The following is a 25,885-nucleotide window of genomic DNA, read 5'->3' on the forward strand; positions in this document are numbered from 1 at the left end:
CTGAAGTCTGGGTTTTTGCTGACTGCGCGCCGCGTGCAGACCCGGCTGTAGTACATTCCTGGGGAAGGGGGGGGGGGGGGGGGGGGGGGTCTGGGGAGTGCACGGTAGGCCCCGTCACATTGGCAACTATTCCGCTTCTTCTTAGGTCGAGCAATAGCGGACCCGCGCAATAGCAGACCCGCGCAATAACGGACCCGCGCAATAGCAGACCCGCGCAATAGCGGGCCGACAGCAGAGCACATCCTGCAGGCAGTGCCCTGAGGGACACCACCTGGCCAGAGGAGACAGCGCCACAAAAGAAGCTATACGGCCCCAGAGAGGACTTGGAGAGGACAGCACGTTTCGCCCTGCAGATTCCGGACTGACGATCTAACAGCGAACGACAAGAAGAAGAAGAAGAAGCGGGCCGACCCCGTTTCTGCTTTGAAAACCTTGCTTACAAATTTGGTGCGTCTCGTCATTGTGGTCCAATCGCGCTTTGTTACATTTAGTCAAGTTATGACTAAATGTTTTAACATCGAGGGGGGAATCGAGACGAGGGTCGTGGTGTATGTGCGTGTGTGTGTCTGTGTGTGTGTGTAGAGCGATTCAGACTAAACTACTGGACCGATCTTTATGAAATTTGACATGAGAGTTCCTGGGTATGAAATCCCCGAACGTTTTTTTCTTTTTTTTGATAAATGTCTTTGATGACGTCATATCCGGCTTTTCGTGAAAGTTGAGGCGGCACTGTCACGCTCTCATTTTTCAACCAAATTGATTGAAATTTTGGTCAAGCAATCTTCGACGAAGCCCGGACTTCGGTATTGCATTTCAGCTTGGTGGCTTAAAAATTAATTAATGACTTTGGTCATTAAAAATCTGAAAATTGTAAAAAAAAATAAAAATTTATAAAACGATCCAAATTTACGTTCATCTTATTCTCCATCATTTTCTGATTCCAAAAACATATAAATATGTTATATTTGGATTAAAAACAAGCTCTGAAAATTAAATATATAAAAATTGTTATCAAAATTAAATTGTCGAAATCAATTTAAAAACACTTTCATCTTATTCCTTGTCGGTTCCTGATTCCAAAAACATATAGATATGATATGTTTGGATTAAAAACACGCTCAGAAAGTTAAAACAAAGAGAGGTACAGAAAAGCGTGCTATCCTTCTTAGCGCAACTACTACCCCGCTCTTCTTGTCAATTTCACTGCCTTTGCCATGAGCGGTGGACTGACGATGCTACGAGTATACGGTCTTGCTGAAAAATGGCATTGCGTTCAGTTTCATTCTGTGAGTTCGACAGCTACTTGACTAAATGTTGTATTTTCGCCTTACGCGACTTGTTTTTCTTATATTTAGTCAAGTTTTGACTAAATATTTTAACATCGAGGGGGAATCGAAACGAGGGTCGTGGTGTATGTGCGTGTGTGTGTGTGTGTGTGTGTGTGTGTGTGTGTGTGTGTGTGTGTGTGTAGAGCGATTCAGACTAAACTACTGGACCGATCTTTATGAAATTTGACATGAGAGTTCCTGGGTATGAAATCCCCGAACGTTTTTTTCATTTTTTCGATTAATGTCTGATGACGTCATATTCGGCTTTTAGTGATAGTTGAGGCGGCACTGTCACGCTCTCATTTTTCAACCAAATTGATTGACATATTGGTCAAGCAATCTTCGACGAAGCCCGGGATTCGGTATTGCATTTCAGCTTGGTGGCTTAAAAATTAATTAATGACTTTGGTCATTAAAAATCTGAAAATTGTAAAAAAAAAATAAAAATTTATAAAACGATCCAAATTTACGTTCATCTTATTCTCCATCATTTTCTGATTCCAAAAACATATAAATATGTTATATTTGGATTAAAAACAAGCTCTGAAAATTAAATATATAAAAATTGTTATCAAAATTAAATTGTCGAAATCAATTTAAAAACACTTTCATCTTATTCCTTGTCGGTTCCTGATTCCAAAAACATATAGATATGATATGTTTGGATTAAAAACACGCTCAGAAAGTTAAAACAAAGAGAGGTACAGAAAAGCGTGCTATCCTTCTTAGCGCAACTACTACCCCGCTCTTCTTGTCAATTTCACTGCCTTTGCCATGAGCGGTGGACTGACGATGCTACGAGTATACGGTCTTGCTGAAAAATGGCATTGCGTTCAGTTTCATTCTGTGAGTTCGACAGCTACTTGACTAAATATTGTATTTTCGCCTTACGCGACTTGTTTGTTTTCTGGCAATAATATAGAAGGAAACCAAAGTCTCATTATCAGTGACTAGGCCTACATTCATCACAAGCTTGAGTCTACTTGGTTTAAAACGGCTGAGCGGATTGCGTGCAACAGGACCATTTTGCAGCCAACTTTTGAAACTGAAGGTCATTGTGTAGAATTCTGCGGACTGTTCTATACTGATGAAAGTTTAAGTCTTGCACTTTATACTCGTATGTACACTTTTAATCTTAGTTTTTTAAGTTTTGATAAAGCAGCTACACTAGTCTCCGGGAGTCATTTGGGCTATTCAGAGTTGTTCCCTTTTCCCGCAGTTTTGATTACCGTTTTATTTTGTCAGATTGTAGAATATGAAGCAGCTTTGATTCATGTAACTTTCTTCGCCTTTGTAGAAATTTCCTTTGTATCATTACCTAGCTACACTCTTTCACAGAAGTAGAGTTGTTCATGGTGCTTGACAAAAGACCCCGTTTTGAAGCATAATTCAAAAGTGACCTAGTTTGATTCTTCATCATTTATGACGTAGCAACCTAATGACGTCATCTCTGAAAGATTAACCAGTTAAATGTTTTACCTTTCCAATGATATATTACTTAAGATGATCAGTTACCTGAAACATTTATAAAAGCGTTTTGATCATTGTTGGGGGATCATATCTCCTACAAATCATTTGGTTTAATTGCACTAAATATTAAAAATAAAGGCCAAATTATCTCCTTTTTGTGCTCAGCTTTCTCCAGTAACAACTGTGTTTACCTGAGTTAGGAAATGAAAGAATCTCACAACGAAATTGGTTAAAATCTACCAGTAACATGTACACAATGACATGCTACCAAAGTGCCACAGACGTTACAAAACAGTGCCACGTCAGTGACGCACTTTGTGCACATGAAAATGGGGACAAACAAACACAAATCACATGGTTGGACTCTTCCATTAAAAAGCTAAGAAAACTCAAAAAAAAAAAAAATCAACCAATCGGTTCATCGCAGCAAAAAGTTTGTGAACCCAAAACTTCACTGACGTGGCATCATTTTGGGGTGGAACATGTTTTGAATATATATCTCAAAAAGTATTATCATTAGATATTTGAAAAACAGATCAAACGAAAGTTTAAGGCTTATCTAGCAACTTTGACTAATTTTCGAAACCGGCCAAACAATAGAAACTAGCACAAGCGATGACATTCTTAAAGGTTGTCATAAAATGACTTCACACGGCGCGCCGGGTTCCCAAACTGAATGGCATCAAAAACAAAATGGCGGCATGCAAGGGGAGTGAATAAGAGGCAAACGATGAATGGTATGAGTATCTATAGTCATCTCTCATGGCATATGTACAGTAAAAAAAAACCGTCAATTCCATTTAGAATTTCAGTCTTAGGTGAGCATTTTTTTTGTAATTGCCCCAATACGGTCAAATTTTGTTTGTTTGTTTGTTTGCTTAACGCCCAGCCGACCACGAAGGGCCATATCAGGGCGGTGCTGTTTTGACATATAACATGCGCCACACACAAGACAGAAGTCGCAGCACAGGCTTCATGTCTCACCCAGTCACATTATTCTGACACCGGACCAACCAGTCCTAGCACTAACCCCATAATGCCAGACGCCAGGCGGAGCAGCCACTATAGATTGCCAATTTTAAAGTCTTAGGTATGACCCGGCCAGGGTTCGAACCCACTGGCGACCTTCCGATCACGGGGCGGACGCCTTACCACTAGGCCAACCGTGCCGGTCATACGGTCAAATCATGACAAATTAACAACAACTTGACAAAAACTTGTTCAAGAAAATAGCCTGTCAGTGAGGTAAACTGTAGGCCTACTGATGTCAGGCTAACATGCATATAACCTTAATTACTACTGTAACTTTCGTAAGCGGCCTTGGAGGGTAAAGAAAAAGGTGGATTATAATATTCACAAGAATACTTTTAAGTACAGTATGACAAGCATGTGTGCCGTGTGTGTGTGTGTGTGCGGCGTGAGGGGCGCGCGCGCGCGCGTGTCTGTCTGTCCGAGGCTGTCTTGACTCTGACCAACTCGGACGTCTACGCGGCCGGTCAGTGTGTGACTCAGAGATAGGATGACACGAAAAATGGTGGGCAGTCGTCTCAAACCACAGGCGCACGACACTGGCTTAGCACGCGATCAGCTTCCCTCCAAACCGTATAATGTGCCTTTAACTCAGATCGATAATGTTCTGCATTACCCCTGGACATGAGAGAGAGAAAGAGAAAGAGACACACAGAGAGACCGACAATGAGACAGAGAAAGAGAGAGACAGAGACAGAGAACTGAAGAGAGAGAGAGAGAGAGTCAGAGAGAGTTCAAGAGAAACTATTGAATAAAGAGAGATTTAGTGAGACGGTGAGAGATAGTGAGTGAGAGAGGCAGACTGAGCCTGAGAGACTCAGTGTGTGAGAGGGGGGGGGGGGGGGGGGAGGGCCGGAGAGAGAGAGATCTTTACTGATTTTACGAGGGTTATAGAAAAATCAGCCGTTTGATTTTTCGACATGTCACGGCCTCGACGCTGACAGAGAGAGAGAGAGAGAGAGAGAGAGGAGAGAGAGAGAGAGAGAGAGAGAGAGAGAGAGAGAGAGAGAGAGAGAGAGAGAGAGAGAGAGCAAGTGAGAGACAGACACTCGGAAACTGAAACAGACAGGCAGAGGATTTAATACCCTCCATGCATCGGCAGGTTGCAGGGCGTTTGGCAGTATAGCGCGGCATGTGGACAGGACCAGAACTGAGAATCTTGGGACAGAAAATCCATAAAACGATTCAGTCAAAGATGTTCTAGGCTACGCTAAGATGTCGCACTTGGTAAATGCGCCCGATATTTTCTTGTCATCTCCAAAGTCAAGGGATTTCTTAGATTTTTTTGATATTTTTTTCCATTACTTCTTCCTCCAAGTGGAAAGCTAGCAGCAACAGAGTCGCGCTACCCCAAAGTCAAGGGATCTATCAGATTTTTTTCTCTCATTATTTTATTGTCCCATCGCTGGGAAATTTGGGTCGCTTCCTCCAAGTGGAAAGCTTGCTGCAACAGAGTCGCGCTACCCCAAAGTCAAGGGATCTATTAGATTTTTTTGATTTTTTCCCATTATTTTATTGTCCCGTCGCTGGTAAATTCGGGTCGCTTCCTCCCAGTGGAAAGCTAGCAGCAACAGAGTCGCGCTACCCCAAAGTCAAGGGATCTATTAGAATTTTTTTTTGTTTTTTTGTTATGCTAAAAATCGTAATATTTTACCTATCCAGCCCAAACCACCCCCCACCACCCAGCATAGAGGCTCAAAACAACAAATATTAATATTAATAAAAGGCATGTGTTACTTTGTGGAAATCGCGGTTTTAGGTTCGACGTAATTTGTGAGAAGGGTTATTGCAATATAAGCGGACGCTATTTCCTTACAAAACATGCACTTTCAAACAAAGAAAAAAGTACTTATGTTAGGAAACGCTACCGTTGCTGAGCTTTGGTTCAGTTTTGTGTGTTGCATGTAGTTGACTTATTTGTACTTTGTGGGAAAGTACCGATATTATATTTTGTAAACACAATATTTATGCTTGGACGAGAATGCAGGTGAACTTTCTAGTCCTGTCAAAACAAGTTGTTTACCACGCTGTTTTTAGTGTGAGTTCGTGGCGTTCGCTCGGATTAGGGGCGTCGGCACCTTTGATGTACGTCACTATTCTAGTCCATGGGCGGTTCGTATATAATGTAGTTGTATCATGTTCGGTCTGGAATATTCTCGAGATTGAGTATTTACTATATATGCCAGCGCGATTTGAATGTTAAAAAGCTTCTACTTTGAGTTCTGCTACGATGTGCAGTTGTATGTATGGAATGCTAAATAAATCCTCGAACTCAATTTGACGAGTTGTTTTCTGCTGCTGCGAAGACGGGCGACGTAGAATAAAAGAACATAACTATACGACGTTTGAGAACTTGTGGCAATCTCAAGTGTCGTGTAACAATTGGGGGCCAAGCCAAGGATCTACGTTTAACGCCAAGGGTTTTCCAGCAACAAGGACCAGTGTCAAGACAGTCACAGGAGGTAGCCATCAATCGGGTGTATCCTGAGGGATCAGTATTGAGACTACGGAACCGTGGATTCGGTGTGACTGGTGAAGAGTTTGGTAATCGCCGCAGCTCGGTACGGTGAGCGACGCCGGAGTGTATCGGGATTACAGAGGTTAGCTGCCGTTTGGACGAGACGGACTTCGTCGCGGAGCTAGTGCATTAATACTACGAAATACGACTGGGGTACGTCGTGTACGTATCGTGAGCAGTGTGCGCCGTCACGTACGACGAGGAGGGTGGCAGCCTGCGTCTACGAAGGTGACCAGCGACGAGAGAAGCATCGGAGGTGCAGTAGAGACTGTGTTCTTTTAGAAGACTACATTCGTCTACGTTCGTGGCTGTGAAAGAATACAGACGAACGCACCGGAAAAGACCAGAATGGCTGAGTTCTGGGCAAAAGGAGTTGAACTGGGACTGAAAGGCAAGCAGCTGACGGATTTCGTCGAGTCCCAGACACGACTGCTAGCGCAGCGTGAAGAAAGACAAGCGCAGCGTGAGCGTGAAGAAAGACAAGCGCAGCGTGAACTGAGAAAGACAAGCGCAGCGTGAGCGTGAAGAAAGAGAAAGAGAAGCACAGCGTGAAGAAAGGCAAATGGAGCTGAAACGCTTAGAGCTCCAGGTAGAAATGGAGACGAAGCGCTGAGCTTCAGACAGAAATGGTGCGTGTTCAAAATGAGCACGCGGCACCACGCCAAAGAGATAACCAGCAGCAAATGTTACACAGGGCACCGAAACTTCCAGCATTCGCTGACGGGAAGGACCAGATCGACTGCTACCTTGCAAGATTCTAGAGGTTCGCTGAGAGTGCTAGATGGCAGCGCGACGACTGGGCGATTCTACTCAGCGCACATTTGACTGGGGCAGCACTTGAGGTCTACACTAGACTCTCAAATGATGACGCCAGAGACTATGATGTACTGAAGGAAGCTCTGTTGCGTTGCTACAACTTCACTGAAAGGGGCTACCGTCAACGCTTCCGCGAATGCCAGCCATTGTCTGGAGAGACGCCGAGCCAGTTTGTGGAGCGCCTGTCGTCATACCTCAAAACAACAAATATTAATATTAATAAAAGGCATGTGTTACTTTGTGGAAATCGCGGTTTTAGGTTCGACGTAATTTGTGAGAAGGGTTATTGCAATATAAGCGGACGCTATTTCCTTACAAAACATGCACTTTCAAACAAAGAAAAAAGTACTTATGTTAGGAAACGCTACCGTTGCTGAGCTTTGGTTCAGTTTTGTGTGTTGCATGTAGTTGACTTATTTGTACTTTGTGGGAAAGTACCGATATTATATTTTGTAAACACAATATTTATGCTTGGACGAGAATGCAGGTGAATTTTCTAGTCCTGTCAAAACAAGTTGTTTACCACGCTGTTAAAAAGCTTCTACTTTGAGTTCTGCTACGATGTGCAGTTGTATGTATGGAATGCTAAATAAATCCTCGAACTCAATTTGACGAGTTGTTTTCTGCTGCTGCGAAGACGGGCGACGTAGAATAAAAGAACACAACTATACGACGTTTGAGAACTTGTGGCAATCTCAAGTGTCGTGTAACAACTTACATCAGTATGTTTGCAGAACCATTCACGCAGTGACTCGACTTCTATCTATATCTATATACGGCTTGTGTGTGTGTCTGTCTGTCACTTCGCGATGCACGGCCAAAGTTCTCGATGGATCTGCTTCAAATTTGGTGGGCATATTCAGGTAGACCCCGGACACAATCTGGTCGATGAAAATTTTCAACACGTGCTCTCAGCGCGCAGCGCTGAACCGATTTTGGTTTTTATGGTTTTTCTGTACATCCATTCCCAGTAACTCTTCCTTATCTTCTCCAGTGTTTTGCGCGTTTATCTCCCTTCCTTCGTGTGGCGTCAATCGCGTACGGTGCGCCACTCACCCGGCGAAGCCGGCGTACGCGTACGGTGCGCCACTCACCCGGCAAAGCCGTGTATTCGGCTCTACTTCTTCCCGGCGAAGCCGGGTATTCATCTAGTATCATATATAATCCTAAAAGTTAGAACTGTCTCACAAGAAAAAGACATTGAGAGTAAACTGGTAAGACAATTTTAGTTTGACTTAGAACAATGTGTAGTTAACTGAACGTGTCTGGCTTTGAAGTTCGTGGTTGGGTTTTATTATTGTTTCTGACCTGATTGACAATTCATTTTTCTCAGTATCTCTCAAGACTCGTCTTGTCACTATTGTCACTGGGATTGTCAATTTTCAAAGACACATACTGCTGCAACAGAGACGTCACAAACCAGTTTTGAGGGCGTCAATGTCAACACACACACACACACACACACACACACACACACACACACACACACACACACACACACACACACACACACACACACAGCCCCAAGAGAACAAAACAAAACAAAACCCTATCTCTAATCTAACAAGTTCCCTAGCTGTGACTGATGTGCCTTTGTGTTCTTGTGTCACTGGTGTAACACTTTCAGCACCTTTCTGTTTTGCCTTTTTGACATCTCTCCGAAAGACCTGCAGCTCTCTTTGAGTGTGAAGTGCAACCAAATATTCAGGAACAGACGGATACAGAGTGTCAGGAGAGGACAAGCTTTTTCTGTTAATGGACAGGCGAGGCGGTTGTCTTCAAGTTTTTCTTTCAGCAAATTTGCCATCCTGGTCATCACTTTTTCATGTGAATATTTCTCTCTGTGTGTGTCTTGTATGTACTCAGTGCTATTTCTGACACGGCACTGACGAGCAAAATGCTTGGGGTGATGAGGACTTCTTCGCAACCTTCGTGCAGCGTATATAGCCTAGAAGATCTTTGGGCCCCCTATCTACCACTTACCAAGGACTTTCCGAACACAATGCATTTTTCTCCCATAAAACACATTTGGGACAAAAATGCATCTTGGATGACTGTGACACAGGCAGGACACATACAGGATAGAACGTTTCCGTGTGCCTTGTTCAGTCAATAATGCTTACATCTAAACTGATGCATACACATGACAAACTGAACAGCCTAATGAAATTAATTGCTGTGACGTTTGCATTGGCACCACATGTACTAACAGACAAAAACGAGCAAAGCTTTATAGAGAATACAAATAAAATGAAACGAGAAAGGGAGTTAATTTAACTTTATTTCACAACACCCAAAACTTCCGTTGTGAACACATGTTTTTTTTGGTGGAGGGGCGAATCTATGGTTGGAAATATATCGCCTCCGTACAATCGATTTGGGTACGTAGAGTTTTCCTTTCTGGCTGTAATCATGGTTTAAGTTCAATGTACGTCATACTTATTCAGAAACGAACTTGTTTATTGTTTCTCCTTTGGAGTGTGTGTTGGTGTGTGTGTGTGTGAGTGTGTGTGTGTGTGTGTGTGTGACAGTGTCAGTGTACATGTGCGTGCGCGCGTCAGTGCGTGTGTGTGTGTGTGTTCGTGTGTGTGTGTGCGTGCGTGCGCGCGTCAGTGCGTGTGTGTGTGTGTGTGTATGTGTGTAAAACTACCAGACAGATGTTTATGAAACTTCACTAAGGAGTTTTTCCGTACAAATAACCGAACTTTTTCCCCCCTTATATATCTTTGATGACTGACGTCGTGTCTGGTTTTAGGCTACATAACAGTTGAGGCTGCATTGCGGTGACCTTATTTTTCAATCAATTTGATTGACATTTTGATTAAGCAATCTTTGACTCAGTCTGGACTTTTGGAATGTGATCTTTTGATTCTTTTTTTTTCCCAATTGTAGAATCTTTGTAATTTATTCAGTGGTGTTTTTGTTTCGTTTAGTTTTTTAAAGCCTGATACCACATCTTCAAGTTGTATTCGTTATTTTTTAAAAAAAGCACATGGACTCTAATTTGTTAATCTATTGCCCTAGCACGCCTGGTTCTTCCAGAAAAGTTAAACTTTAAAAATTCCTTACCTACTCAGTTTATCAACTGTTCAAGTCCCAGGGGGAAGACTCCAGGAATAATTGGAATGAAAAAACCCAGTGTTCCTTGTTTTGTATGTCTGTCTAAAGGATTTGATTAAGAAGAAAAAAAGACCAGCAATGCTTCTTGTGCTTACTTCAGTTTAATGTAATAAACTTGCAATAGCGGAATGTTGGACTATCTTGAATAGTCAGTGATTTTCACTAACCTGGATATCGCGTCCTTGTGCGTCCAGAAGCACATCATTTAAAAACTAAGAAAAATGGAATGAATCCGATTTTTGAACTGATGTTTTTTTTAAAAAGTTTTGATCTCCGCCTCCCTCGCACATATCTACGTAATATTTTGCGATGGCGTTTGATTAAAACTGGTGCATGTGCCTGTGGGCAGCACAGTCATCTTGAACACACGGCCAGTACCGTGTAACTGTACTGGCCGTGTGTTCAAGATGGCAGCACAGTAAGCTTATCTGGCGGAAGTTTGTTACGAGCTAGTCATGAAGGGCTAAAAATAGACAATGGGGGATTCCGTAGAAAATGGCGGGTGTGTGATAGCTTGTGTTGCTGAGTTGTTTGGCCACGACGGTAAGTTCTTGCTTGCTCTTTAAAATGGCAATTTGACGTTTTCTTTTGTGCGATTGAAACGTAACTTTTTTGAATGGAAGCGAATCTCAACAGACTGAAGAAAATCATGTTTGATGTTGCATCAGCATGTCCCCCGTCAGTGTGTCGACGTTTCTGAGACATGATTGTGAAGGAAGTTTCTTCTAAGTATAGTGACACGCCATTGGAAAGCAAAGAAAGAGCAATACATTATGTCATGGTAGTTTGTCTCTCAAAATATAATGTAACTGTAATGTCTGATAGCGTCATGACAATGACGGTACTAACCTGTGTAGTTCCTTGCAAGATACCATAGACATAGATATATTATATTAGACTGACGATACTAATTACTGTGTATGATACTGCTGTACACAATGTCAAAAGTGTATTACATTCTTCAACAATAACTCCACTGACTGCTTACAACTCTTCAAGGGAAAGTATTATGGATTTGGTATGATTGGAATAACACAAGAGGAAAATATTGATGTGGCATTACCAGTATAGATATATATATATGTCTTAAACTGTAGATACTTTTTGTACAGTCTCTACCTTTATGAATCAAATGTTAATTAAAGCAGAAGGGAAAGGTCTTCAAGGAAGTTCCATTGTGTCATGGTTATAGTGCATGATCAAGTACGTCATAGGAAAGGTTTTGGGATGAAGAGATAGCTAGAGCAGCTGGTGGGCAGGTGTCTTTGTCAAGAGGTGTCAAGAGGTGCATCCAACTCAGCTTATAGTTTATACCGTTACCAGCTGTCAGCTTTTGGAGTAAAGAAAATCCTGTCCCCAAGTTACCGGGTAAAAATCTCAGTATGTCTCACGCTTTCCTTCTTTGTCGCTCATACTAAAGCAAACGTGTGCAAGATTGTATGTTACGCGCTTTGGAGCATGGCAAGGACGGAGTCAAACTCGCAATCGTCCCTCCAAAAGCCCAAAAATGCACACATGGCTTTCATTTCTCTTGCTTTAATTCATTTCTTCTCTTTTAAAATTCTTCAATACGGAGAATACTGCAAACGGCATCCCAGACGGCAGTACTGTTTCCATGCGCGCGTTTAGTTGCCATTGGAAAGTGGCTCGCTCATGGGGCCTATCAGTTTGAATTATGAAGGACAGAGTTGACATGTGTACAGAGAAGACTAAGAGAGCGTTAAGAACAAACTATTCGCGCATTCAGACACAGAAAGACGTCATCAAAAAATTGATGCTTTAATTAAAAGATAATGACTGTGACGTCATTCGCACGTACCGAGACGTCATTCATATAGTTGTTCTGTCACTTCCGTGAAAGAAGTATAGATCTCTCCACAATAATGGCGGAAGTGGTTAGCCTTGTCAAAGCATGAGTACGTAAAATGTGTTTGTTCTCTCTTCTGTTGAAGCTGTGAGACATAAATGCTATTCAGACTTGGTCGTGTGACAGAGTTTTCTTCAGCCCACACTCGATTAGTTGATGTCTAACTCTAACGTCGTTAGACATCAACTTAATCTCGTGTGGAAGAAAACGTCTGTCACACGACCAAGTCTGAAAAGCAGGTAATGATCAATGTGTGTGTGTGCATTTTAGTTTTTACAGTACAGTGTTTGTGTCATCTGTGGTTTTTATAACGTGATACGTATTGACACATGATATTGATGCACAGGCATAAGGAGGGGGTTGGGTGATGGAAATAAATCAGTGATGGCTGAATGTGTAGTAGCGGGATCAGCTCATTACTTCCCCGGCTCGTTACTCCCCTGGCTCGTTACTCCCCCTTAGGGTTAGGGTTAGGGTTAGTAACAAGCCGGGGGAGTAACGAGCCGGGGGAGTAACGATACGGGGGAGTAACGATACGGGGGAGTAACGAGATGCTCCCTGTAGTAGCAACCAAAGCTGAACAAGTCCAATCAACTAATCAGTCGTCAATTGTGAAAAGTTTACAACTATGACCACTGTAGAAGTGTGAAGTGCAAAAATCAACTCATTTTGTTCAGTGTAGACACCTGTTAGCAAGTCTATCCTAATTATTTGTTTAGCATACTGGCGCACATTAATTAACTGAATATTATTTGAGAGGCATGCAAAATAAAGTCTGCTGTTAATGTTGTTTTTTTCTTTACATAATTTTATTGTTATATAAACTGTTTGTGTATTCTAACATTGATTTTCTGTTTTATTTTTCAGATCTTGATAGACCTAGTAGAGCCAATTAATTTAGATTAGCCACAACCATTGGATCTTGGCATTAGCAACGGCAGCCAGAACATGACTGTTCAGAATGGCAGGAACTCAGACTTCAATGGCTGATGCAGGATCTGTGGTTAACATCAACAGTGCTAGCAAAGTTTACCTTGCACACAATATAATAGAAAATCATGTTCACATTGTCACTGATGAGCAGGACCTTGTTGAGGACGGCACAGGTATGCAATCTGTACGCTGTTGGACATGCTTTCACCTAGTTATTTTGTTTTGTTCAGAATAACTTTAAAGCCAGTTTGCATCACTTAATGTCGTCCTCTTACTTTACTTCTGTTACACGACACTTGAGATTGACGAAGTTCTCAAATGTCGTATAGTTGTGTTCTTTTATTCTACGTGGCCCGTCTTCACAGCAGCAGACAAAAACTCGTCAAATTGAGTTCGAGGATTTATTTAGCATTCCATACATACAACTGCACATCGTAGCAGAACTCAAAGTAGAAGCCTTTTAACATACAAATCGCGCTGGCCTATATAGTAAATACTCAATCTCGAGAATATTCCAGACCGAACATGATACAACTAAAATTAGATGAACTGTCCATGGACTAGAATAGTGACATTCTCTGTGACGTACATAAAAAAAGTGACACATTTAATCCGAGCGAACGCCACGAACCCACGACTCAAAACAACGTGGTAAACTACTTGTTTTGACAGGACTAGAAAGTTCACCTGCATTCCCGTCCAAACATAAATATTGTGTTTACAAAATATAATATCGGTACTTTCCCACAAAGTACAAATAAGTCAACTACATGCAACACACAAAACTGAACCAAAGTTCAGCAACGGCAGCGTTTCCTAACAACTTCATTAGTTCCTAAATAAAGTGAAGAAGAAGAGGAAAACGAAGAAAAATAACTTGATGGGGGGAGGGAGAGGGGAGAGTTTATTATGAGGGAAACGAGTGTGGCATGCCATGATCCTAGGGCTCCCCAAAAGTATAGGTTACCTGTGTATTCATCATGTGTCCATCCTGAATAACCCATCAAGATTTCGACTTGTGCGTGATTTTTATACCTGTTACATTTTTTTTTTGTTTGTTGGTTTTTTGTCTCGAGAACCATACCAGGGGGTCTTGCGAGACTGATTCAGAACCTATTAAAATGAGCTCTTTGAAGAGTGTAACTTATACTTGTTAATAAGAACTTGTAGTGGTTGGCGATTGAGGACAATATTCAACGTTTAAGTTCAAGCACTTTCGCAACAGATTGCAGTCACACTTTATCAGCTGGAACCATGTTTCTTTTAATTTGAATTTGATTTTAATCAAAATATCCCCAGCATGTTAGACTAGGATTGTGTCATGACTGACTTGGCACTGTGCTGTTATGAAAGGAAAAAAACAAAAAAATGGATGGTTAGTTCAGCTTGTCAAAACATTAATTGGGTAGGTAGGGAGGTAGGTAACTTTTAAATTTTACATTTAGTCAAATTTTGACTTAATGTTAACAGATGTACTGGGAATGGAGATGTGGGTGATGGTGTATGTGTGTGTGTGTAGGCCCGGTAGTTCAGTTGGTAGAGCATCCCGCAGTGGGGCACTGCGGTTATGAAATTAAAGGCCCCTCCTGTTTTTGGAACCGCAGGAGCTTTCTAGTTTGCTGTTAGGTAGATTTTTGGTTCCTCTTTCCTGTCATGCTCTCTTTTTCTTCATGAATTCTTTTCTTTTTTCTGCCTTCTTGCTCATTCACCTGTATTTTTTCCAAAAAATCTCTTCTCTTGCCGCTTGTCTCGCGATTCATGTATAGTTTAATCTGTTAGTGTTCTGATGTAAGCCCAGCAGTAGATAGGTTAAGCCTATTTTAACATACTGGAAACTGGTAATCTTCCAGTAGGTATTAATTTAGTTTTACTAAAGCCTGCTGGGACACAAGTAATGGGTTAGTGCATTTGTAAACAGGAATCGCTTGACAAGTGGCCCCCTTCATCCCCCCCTTCCTCGTCCTGATATGGCTCTACGTAGTCGGCTGGACGTTAAGCAACAAATAAACAAACAGTTGGTAGAGCACTGGACTTGTGATCGGAAGATCGCAGGTTTGAATTCGGCCTGGGATGGACACGGGTCAACTTTATGTGCAGACCCAGAGACGGAAGCCATGTCCCACCCCCGTGTCACCACAATGGCACGTAAAAGACTTTGGTCATTCTGTCATAAGTGCAGGTGGCTGAATACACCTAAACACGCAGACACCTGGGTAGCGCGACTCCGTTGCTGCTAGCTTTCCACTGGGAGGAAGCGACCCGAATTTTCCAGCTATGGGACAATAAAGTAATGAAAATGTAAAGCGATTCCAGGAAAATTACCGGACAGATCTCCATGAAACTTTACATACAAGTTCTTTGAGATGATATCCCCATAATTTTTTTTCTTCATTTTTGGCTCACGTAAGTGTAGCCTATGCGATCGTAACTTTGTCTGTCTGTGCGTGTGTGCGTGTGTGCGTGTGTGTGTATGTCTGTGGTAGAAACTTTAACATTTCCGAGTCTATGTGTGAGTGGTTATCCAAGACTATGGATAAAGCTCGCATAAGATTACGTCACGGTCAAAAGTGTTTGACGTCAATTAATGCATCATGACGGCATGCCTCCCTGTAGTCTTTCTCTCTCGCGTGGTGTGTGTGGTCTCGGTCATTGTTATTTTGAGCGGGCCGAGACTATTTGGCAGTCGTGTCCCTGTAAGTAGGCTACATGCAGACACAGACAGATCTAGATCTAGTGTCTCTCTTTCTTGCACAGTCGTCACCTAAGCTTACTGTGTGTGTGGGTGTGTATGTGTGACGGAGTGATTGAGTTTGTGTTACTGTTTGTCTATTTCTTACGTGAGCCTTGAAGGCTTCGCCTCTTGTTGTTATAAGTGTCTTGGTGAGATTTTATCCACCTTTTTACAAAAGTTAAGTCATGCCTTCATTTTCCAATCAAAATGATTGACGTACATTCTTTGACTATGGGATTGCATTTCAGCTCTGAAGCTTAAATATTAATTGATAATATAGTTTGTTCATGTAGGTTGTCAATACAATCACATTTTTGCTTACAGATTCAAAAAATGATTGCATTGTAATTCTAATGAATTCCTGAATCCATAAATAGATCTATGTGTTATATTTACTCTGAAATATACTCAAATTTAAAGAAAATCGGTTTGTGCAAATGAAAGTCTTATGTATGTTAGCAAGCTTCACTGAGACCAGCTGTACTTGTCTCGGTTTACAGGTTTCGGCTAGCCAGGTTTTAATAGTCTCAACAGGTTTTCAGAGTGGATCTTTTAGTTTAAGGCTGACAGGTTGACTAAATGTTTTCATATCGCTTGACGCGACTTGTTTTGAATTATCATATTAAGTCCAATACATGTATTCTTAAAGTCAATGAAGCTGAATTATAGTTGATAGTAAGTCTGCGGCAGGTTCGCTCTTTCTCCGTTGTGTGTGTGTGTGTGTGTGTGTGTGTGTGTGTGTGTGTGTGTGTGTGTGTGTGCATGCGTGTGTGTGCGTGCATGTTCATGTGTGTGTTTGTGCAAGCATGCATGCCTGCTTGTGTGCGTGTTCATGTGTGTGTGTGTGTGTGTGTGTGTGTTTTCTTTTCAAACAAAAAAGTTTTCACTAAAAAACAGTTTTTGTCAGCAGGAAAAAGTAGGTTAGATCGGGCTACCTTAAGCACACTTTTTTAAGGCCTAACATGTAACGTTAACTTGTCATCCAGCTGCTTCTGACTGTGGACATGACCTTGAGGAGAACTCCAGGGTCACTAGCTGGACACAGACGAATGCATTCATCTGCACTGGGCATAAAGAGACTGTCAGGATCTGCGATAACTATGCTCGTGTGGATATGCGTATCAGAAAGACAGATATTCAAGCCATGGCTGAGGAGGAATACAATCCAGACAGCGAGAAGGTGAAAGGTATGGACAATTGTTGTTCATCTTTGGAACAAATCACACTCAGAATAAAAGCCACTGTCAAGCATTCTACAAAATGTTCAAAATGCCGCAAGTGGGATTTTAGTTCAGTGAAAGCACTGAAACACCTCCTACAGCCTTCTTTTTAATACTGCCTAAGTTTAATGTGTCTGTTTGTGTATATGTGCATTTGTGTGTGATGTTAAAAGGGGTGGGGGAAAAAAGACCTTGTGGCGAGGCTCCCAGCAAAGTTGCAGCAACATCGCTGCGGCTGTAATTTACCATGCAAATTAGGTTTGTGGCTAGCTGCAACATACCCGTGAACTTTTGCAACCTGGTCCCAGCTAGCTGCAATGTCCCAGAGCCATCCCGCGAGCTTGCTGTGACTTAGTCGCGGTTAGCCGTGATGTCCCAGTGCCCTGGCCACAAGCTTCCAGCGAGCTTGTTGCGACCTAGTCGCAGCTAGGCGTGACCTTCCGTCGAGCTTGCTGCGATGTGCTTATGATAGGCCAAGTCTAAAGCAGGTTTGAAATTCAAAATTCACTCAGTGCAGTGGAGGTACAGCAGGTCTGTAACTGTAATTTAAGAACTGATTTTGCTAATTCCAAACATTTGTATAATACTTCAGCCACTTTGCCATTTGTTAAAGGTTCTCTTTGTCTTTTTTATACTTGATCAATAAAACTAAAATCCTGCATGTACATATTGTAATTCTTGTGAATGGTATATTTCTCAGTACACATCATAATTGATCGAGCAGGTAGATAGTATTGTAACATCCCTGTATTTAACAGTTCAGTGCTGTAAGTGTGAACATTCTTTTAATTTTTTTTTACTACAGACCAGAGCTTAACTATAAACTTTGCAATCAAAAAACAATCAAAATGAATTTTGGAACATTGGCAGTCTCTTTGTTTTTGGATTTATTTTATTTTATAAACTTTGCAGAAAAAAAATCATAATTAATACTCAAGATAGTTTGTAAAACTTCTTTAAAATGCAGAGACCTGTTGACATACCTTCATCCTGGGCTATTTCAATATGGCTGACTAAGATAAAGCACTCGGCTCACTAGCCAGCTAGCTGGACCATGTGATTGCTCTAGTTTGCGACAACATTACGGCTATAGGTGCGATGTTGTAGCGAGCTACTGAGTAAGTATATATGTTACAGTAAATTCATCAAACCAGTAAATTTGTAAATTTACTGAAATTTTCAGTAAATTTGTAAATTTCCTGGGTGTCAAACTCAGTAAATTTGTAAATTTCCTGAGTTTTTCAGTAAATTGGTAAATTTACGGAGTGAATTTACAAATTGACTGGTTTGATGAATTTACTGTAACATATATACCCTTGAGTTTTTGAAATCTTGCTGCGACCAGGTCACGGCTTAAGCCTTGTTGTCTAGGAACTACTGAGCTGTCAACTCCAAAGTAACACTAGAGTTTCTGCGACATCATTGCGGGAACCCGCGACTACCTGCGACCTGCTGTATCGATCTGTTTAGCTTGCAGCGACCTTTTCTGTAAGGGGGAGGTTGTCTGCATCCAGATTGATAAAAGGTGCCAGGCACAGGTTTTTCATGTCAACAACGGACACAGATAACAAACTTCCATAGTTTTTCTGTGGCATGGCACAACAGTGTATGTCCTATGACTGCCACTGCAGACTCAGGCACCACATGTTCTCAAAATTCCACATTGGGGACACGCCTGTATGCCACTGTGGCATCGCAGACATGACAGCGGAACACCTCCTCCAACACTGTCCAATCCACCAGAAACTACGAGCAGAAACATGGTCTGCTGACACACCAGTTCAGGAGAAGATCTTCGGCACCATGCAGAGTCTTCGCTGTACTGCAGACTTCATCAGAAGTTCCAGAGTCCCTGTCTGAGCGATCGAGAAGAAGAAGAAGTCCTATGACTAAAAATGGAATCTATGGAGAGAATGTGAACTGGGTTACTTGTCTTTGATTAATGTAGATTTGGTGTGATTTGATGTAGATCGAGTGTACAGGTGAACAGGGGGGAATTAATTCTCCTTTGTGATATGGTGCTAACTTCACCTTGAAACCTGCTATGCATGACCTTAGAATGTTGATGCACAGTTTTGTTTGTGGCTTTTGAATGTTTTGATTTTTGTACAGTATGTTTACTAATAGGACACAATTGGGGTACCATTGGCGACATTTTCTCTTTGCACTTCTGTGGAATCAACAAACCGGAACAGCTTGTGGGTAGGAAAAGGGGGCCATGGACAGGATGGAGGAGGGTGGGGGGCGGCTGTGGTTGTACCCCTTTTGTGGAATAAATTTCCATTGCTTCTCTTTTTGTGTACAGTGGAAACCTAAGACTTCCTCCTTTTTAAGACCTTTCTTGTTTAGATTTTCTGCTCAAAACCTCTGTCAATTTAACTTCATTTTAAGACCCCTCCTTTGTTGGTCTTTAAAGGGGTATTTTATTTAGTTGCCTGTCTCATGATTGATCACAATTCTCCTTTCCTCAGCTTCAAATACCTTCAAATACCTTTGCTTTATAAAGAATAGCACCTGAAAAATGTGTTGCAGAGGTCGTTCTGAAGTGTCTGGCCAGATTTGATTGGAACGGAGGTGAAATTTACGCTCAAGGGATGCGAGCCTGGAAGGTAACAATGAAGGAAGGACTGCTGAGCTTGAAAGAAGGTCTCCTTGAAGCCATTATAAAAGGAAACAACCGCAAAGATTTATGTCATGTGCTTGAAAAACTCATTAAGCATCACATAAGGCTACTAGGACTTGACTCTGGCTCAGTTGTCTTCATCCTACAACATTCTTCTGAGGAAGAGGCTGAGTGTGCCACCCAAAACCCCCAAGCAATACGGGAGATTCTGCTTGGTTTGCTGCCAGAATGGGTGAGAGAGAAACAGCTGGAATGGACAGTGATGCAGTGTCAGTCTTCTCCTGACCAGGAGGATGGCTGTGAGATGAGCGACCCCATACCCCTGATTTGTCAACAGTCTGGAAATGGTTTGTTTGTTTGTGTGTATGTGTTTGCAATGTATGTGTGTGTTTGTGTGTGCATGTCTATGTCTGTGTGTTGTGTTGTGTTAATGTGTGTGTGTGTGTGTGTGTCTGTCTGTCTGTCTGTCTGTCTGTCTGTGCCTGTGTGTCAGTGTCTGTGTGTTGTGTTACACAGACTTCACCGGATCACACTTTGGACTACACAGTCGGGATGATGTGGGTCGTGTACGACCCATACTTTCTAAAGAAAGAATTGACGTAAAAAGTATGTGTCATACACGAACCACGCCATTGGATTAGGGATAAACTTTCTCCCACCTCTTTGCAGAGAATGGGTCGTATACGCCATTTGAATAAGGATAAACACCAGGAAAACAGAAAATTCCTTTTTTAATTTCATATGGGTCGTCCACAACCCACAACATCCGGACTGTGTGGTTGAAATACATCATCATTTATTTGTTTGTTTACAAAGATTATCCTCCAAAAACAGGCCGATTGGAAGGTTTTAAGTTGTTTGAGGATTACATGAATTATTATAGTCTCAAGCAATATACCAGATGGATGCAGATTATAGTCATTCATACAGAAGGACAGCCGACATCGTGTGTAGACAGGAAAAGGAAGATACTTTCTTTATACGCATGTCTGCATACATAATTAACCAAGGGTAATTATTCGTTAGCATACTACCTAATAGTATAGCAGCAGTTATCTCCTCAACAGTGTGCATGCATGTGTGTCTTCTTTTTTTTGTTCGCATGTCGGCATCCATGCGCATGTGTGTGTTTGAAAGGATTTTAATTATAATTTTTTGTTTGTTAACAAACGTTCCAACAAATTACCTTTCTTGTTTTTTTATTCTGAATTTTGTAATGTTGGCAGTCTCTCTGTTTTCGGATTTATTTTGTTAACACTTTTGTTATTTTTCAGTGGCATCTGTGGATCACAGGCATATGGAGCGAATGTTGCAGAAGATGACTGACTCGATCAAACAGGAGCTCAGAAAAGGCCAAGAAGAGATCGCCAGAGAGCATATGAAAGTCATCACACAATTGATGCAGTCATTGTCTGATTTTCAGTCTACAATACAGAGTGTTTCTTTTGAAAAACACAAGAGTCAACAGCAGGTATCTGAATCCATAGCAAAAACTGAACCAGGTCAAAGCCAGGAGAAAGAAGAAAAGACTTTGTCAAGCCCAGTATCAGAAACTGATATACGTGTTCCAGAAGAAGTTGGTGATACAAACGGTGAATTAGTACCTGGAGGAGATCATGTTGGTACAAAAAGAACTTCAAGAGTATCTGATGCAGTTGGTGTTAGCAAATTTCTGACTGGTAAAGAGTCAAGCAGAGATTTGGAGCATATTCCTAAAAGAATTACCGGTAATCTAAAGTTTCCACATTTAGGACAATCTGCTGTAGCCGCACATGCTTTGATTGAAAATACGGGTTATCATCCTTCAGTGGATCCTAAACCAGGTATCAATACTCAAGTATTGGATCAAAAAACAAAGGATGCAGGAGAGAAACCACTTGAACAAGAATTCCCGAAAATACAGAAAAGTGCGCCAAATCTTGGCGACAAAGACTACAGCAGTGGATAGTAAGTATTACAGTACATGCAATGCAGTTTCAATGTGTCTGAAAATATCAAAGATTAAGTGAAATGGAAACAGAAGAAGAGAGTGTGTAGTGTTTATGTGAATGCATATATATGTGCTGAGATCTGAAAGTTTTCAACTGGCTTGCCAAAGTCACTGTCTTGCTTGCCAGAATTGCACTGTCAGCATGACTTGCATGAGGGACTATAAAACTGATGCCAGTGTAGTTCCCAGGCCTCGGTTTTCGGACACTTATTCATAATGTTTGGATCTGAAGCATTGTTGTGACCCAAGGCTGGTCGAATGTCTGGTAGCTGTGATATGTGGGGCTTCTTCTAACCAGCATTTTTTGTAGCCAGGGTATTTTGACCGATATTATTTTGAATCCAGTTCCAACTGACCCTTTGTCCTCTGTGTCTGGGAACAACACTGTGATGCACATTATTTGTTTCATGCGGGAAACAGTACATCATTCTGCAATATTAACTGTACTTGCAAACAAAATTGTATGCCTTTTTTAGACAGATGCAGTTGCGTAGTCGATAAGATATCGGCCTCCTAATCGGAAGGTCGTGAGTTCAAATCGTGGCCGTCTGGTGGGTTAAGGGTGGACATTTTTCCGATTTCCCAGGTCAACTATGTGCAGACCTGCTCGGAAAAGATCCTGTAATCCATGTCAGAGTTTGGTGGGTTATAGAAACACGAAAATACCCAGCATGCTTCCCCCGAAATTGGCGTAATTGCTGCCTGAATGGCGGGGTAAAAACGGTCATACACGTAAAATCCACTCGTGCAAAAACATGAGGGAACGGGGGAGTTTCAGTCCATGAAAGAAGAAGTATGCATTTTTTTAATTGTAACTGAGCAGGACTTCAGTTAAGTTCACATCAGTGAGCCTGTAGACTTAAACAAAATATGTATACTCTGTGTGTGTGTGTGTGTGTGTGTGTGTAAGGTAAGGTAAGGTAAGGTAAGGTATCATGTTGTCCTGTAAGATAACCCTCATGGAAAAAGTGAGCTGCCTTATAGTATGTCGCTATCCATTTCTTCTTTTTTCTGCCTGCACATGTGTTTCCAAGACCTGAGACTTTCTCTGTGACCTTTGGATATTGATCATGTATTATTATGCGGCACACAGGGGTGTTTGGACAAGAGGAGAATCTGCACAATGTTGACTGGAAAATAAATTCCTCGCGGAACCTGCGATTCAAACCCACGCCAATAGTGACAAACTGATTTCAAGGCCAGCGCCGCTACATGTTGCATTGGTACTGGAGATGCAGATGTCCTTGGGTGGGTCCGTAGCTCAGTTGGTAGTACGCTGGCTTTGTAACCAGTTTCTCGCTATTGACTCGGGTTTCAGGCCCAGCGAGGGATTTTTCTGAATTTTCAAGTCAACGTTCAGTGCAGATTCTAAGCGAACAGCATTATGCCATCTGCTTGTGTGCAAATGCATGCAAAAAGACTGATGTGCACTTTAAGATACTGAGTTTCCAGGGAAAGTCCAGGCACTTAGAAACAGATACCTAGCACGCATACCCTGGGAAAGGACATGGCAGGATAAAAATGGTGTGACGCACAAAACTCTCATGATAAGGACTGACTTTGAGAGTATTAATTAAGCTCAGGGACTCAGAAGAAGAAGACTATTTTCATAATCTTTGTTTGTCTTTTTTTTCTAGGTAACGTGTGTTTGCAAGCTATGTACTGTAGTGTGAGCTAGAAATGATATTGTGGTTGGAATAGGACATAAAACACCGTCAGGTGGGTACACAGTTTTCTAATGTGATTGACAATGATTTAATAATTAACAGGCTTCTGAATGGTGTTTTTGGTTATAAGGCATTAATTGTGTTTGCATTTGCTACTAACCTCTGTATATTTACTTCTCTTTGACAGTTAACACTATTGTGACTAGCACTGCCACGGCGTTTACGTCCTGCCTGCCCAAGCTTGCCACCAAGAAACTTCCCAAAAATCAGTAACTGTAAAGAAATCTGTCTAGCAAGCTTGAATTAAGTCCAATCACCACCAAATTTTGTGTACTAATTCAAAAATGGATGCCCAGTTCAGTCGTGCTATTTATAAGTTTGTCACGCGATTTGTTTTAGCAAAGGGGGGTGAAAGGGGGATAATTTGTGTTTTTTAACGTTTTTTTGTGTGTGTTTTATTTTCTACTGCTTTTTTTAAAAGTTATTTTTTAACAGAAAGTATTATAAATAATGTTATAACCAAACAAGGTGTAAAACCTATGAATTAGCTGAAATATTGTTAACATTGTACACAGAAATAAGGAGACAGTACAAAGAAAAAAACAAGCAAATCACGCATTCACTCACAGCATCCTGACTCAAATGAAACAAAACTGTAACACTCACCAAATGATGTCTAGGTAATCCATATTGAATATAAGTCACATTTTCACAACAAAGTACCAACTGTACACCTATGAACAATTCCAAAAGGATTTGAAGGCTCCAGCCATCCATTGTTATCAGTGCTGCCACGCCCCCATAGCTCCTGCACGATTCCGAGATACATGTTCGTCTAGCAGTATCACCGCCTACCACGTGTAGTTTGCCGACTCGTACTAGCAACAACGGGACTGTTGCTTCCTCACTTTCACTGCTTGTATCGCTTTCGTGAGGCGAAAACGATACGTCCGAATCATGCTCTACGGGATCCTCTAGGTCCAACATCCGGAGAATCTCCTCCCGAGACAAGGCTCGCCTTTGATTCATTTTTTTCCCTCAAAAACGCACACAAATCAGGCGGATTTGCAAATGGCAGAAGGGGACGCCAAGTGTATCAAGGGAAACAACTCAATTTATTTGCAAGCTTCAAAAACCGGGAAGCAATCACGAGTCGTGTACCCTCTATGGCTGGTACTGAAAAATGCGCGTCCCGTCCATGGGCGTGTCAGCGCTGGTACTGATTTATCAGTGTCCCGTCGCGAAAGTGTTAAAGGGCTGCTAAAGAATTAGTAGAGGTCAAGGTACTTACAGTATGACTGATTCTGCTCCAGTCCAATAAGCTTCTTCAAGGCAATGTGAGGCACTAAAAGTTACCAAAATTAAACTTGGAGAATACATGGACCAACTTTGTTTTCTGGGTAGTTATTGAAGTGACTTATAGAAAGAAATGAAAAATGTGCGAAGGACATAGACTGCCGTTGCTGTGGAAACTGGCATAAACAGCGCCATATTGGATTTCTAGGAAACGGTTTTACAGCGACATCATACATCAGAAATGCATGCTATTTGGCACAATGATCATCACTTATATCTACAATTATATGGAACGAGTTTTTTTACTTAAGACTTCATTTGAACTTAAATTATTTTTTGTAATAAGAATGAATGAATTTATCATGTGGTTAGAAATTCATTAATCCTTATTACAAAAATTAATTTAAATTCAACTGTAGTCTTTAGTAAAAAAAAATCGTTCTTTATGATTGCAGATATAAGTTATGTGTATCATTGTGCCAAATATCATGCATTTCTGATGTATGATGTCGCTGTTAAACCGTTTCCTAGAAATCCAATATGGCGGCTGTTTCCATAGCAAAGGCAGTCTAGTGTGACCATTAACCCCTTCACTGCCACAGTATAACAGCATTTTGGTATTGCTGTGTGCCAGGGCAAAATTTTGCTTTCTTCGGTAGGTTCACTAATCTGTTCACTGCTCGATCATTTATTGAGATATCTCTTAGATCTTTGGCATGTGTTTTGCTTATACCCTTGGCTATTATAGGATGACATGATCATTGGACTTTGTTTGTGATTGTTATAGTAAAAATTGATATAATGACCATTTTCGTCAAAAATTACAGTTTCCGGACTTACACACACACAGTGACTGTATTGCAGCACGTAAAACCACACAAAACACTGCTAAAACTGGTGTCAAACATCAGGTACTCACATTACAGCCCATAAAAGTATTCTTCTGTGTGGTAATCCATAAATCACTTCTTGTAGAGCTTCCAGAACACTGTATCGCTTGAAAACAGGTCTACGAGTTGAGGTCCGACTTTCAGCCGCCATTGTGAATGGCGAGAATGCTAACACAGTTTTCAACACGTGGTAGAACATGGTAGCAACTTTAGTAACTTATCCGAACGGTCTATGGGAAAGAACTGTGTTTAGAACCCCTACAAGTACTTGGACAGTGGTTACCTCCCATTTAGTTTTCAGAAATGTCCTGAAATGTTGGTGACACAAATCCCACGTATGAGATACGGTTATGGGCGTACGACAAACCAAAAATGACCACGTATTAC

At 41.4% G+C, this 25,885-nt stretch overlaps 1 protein-coding gene across 1 annotated transcript in view; it reads left to right on the top strand.

Moving 5' to 3' along the window:
• The first annotated feature begins 10,759 nt into the window (after window positions 1–10,759).
• Window positions 10,760–25,885, top strand: part of LOC138975693 (uncharacterized) — a 67,026-nt gene continuing 51,900 nt past the window's right edge. The window contains exons 1-5 of the mRNA XM_070348438.1: window positions 10,760–10,824; window positions 13,016–13,254; window positions 16,799–16,999; window positions 19,565–20,002; window positions 20,930–21,602. Coding sequence (XP_070204539.1) covers window positions 13,110–13,254; window positions 16,799–16,999; window positions 19,565–20,002; window positions 20,930–21,602 — 1,457 coding nt within the window. The 5' untranslated portion in view covers window positions 10,760–10,824; window positions 13,016–13,109. The remainder of the gene's footprint in view (window positions 10,825–13,015; window positions 13,255–16,798; window positions 17,000–19,564; window positions 20,003–20,929; window positions 21,603–25,885) is intronic.

This window comes from Littorina saxatilis, linkage group LG1 (assembly GCF_037325665.1).
Source record: "Littorina saxatilis isolate snail1 linkage group LG1, US_GU_Lsax_2.0, whole genome shotgun sequence".
NCBI lineage: Eukaryota > Metazoa > Mollusca > Gastropoda > Littorinimorpha > Littorinidae > Littorina > Littorina saxatilis.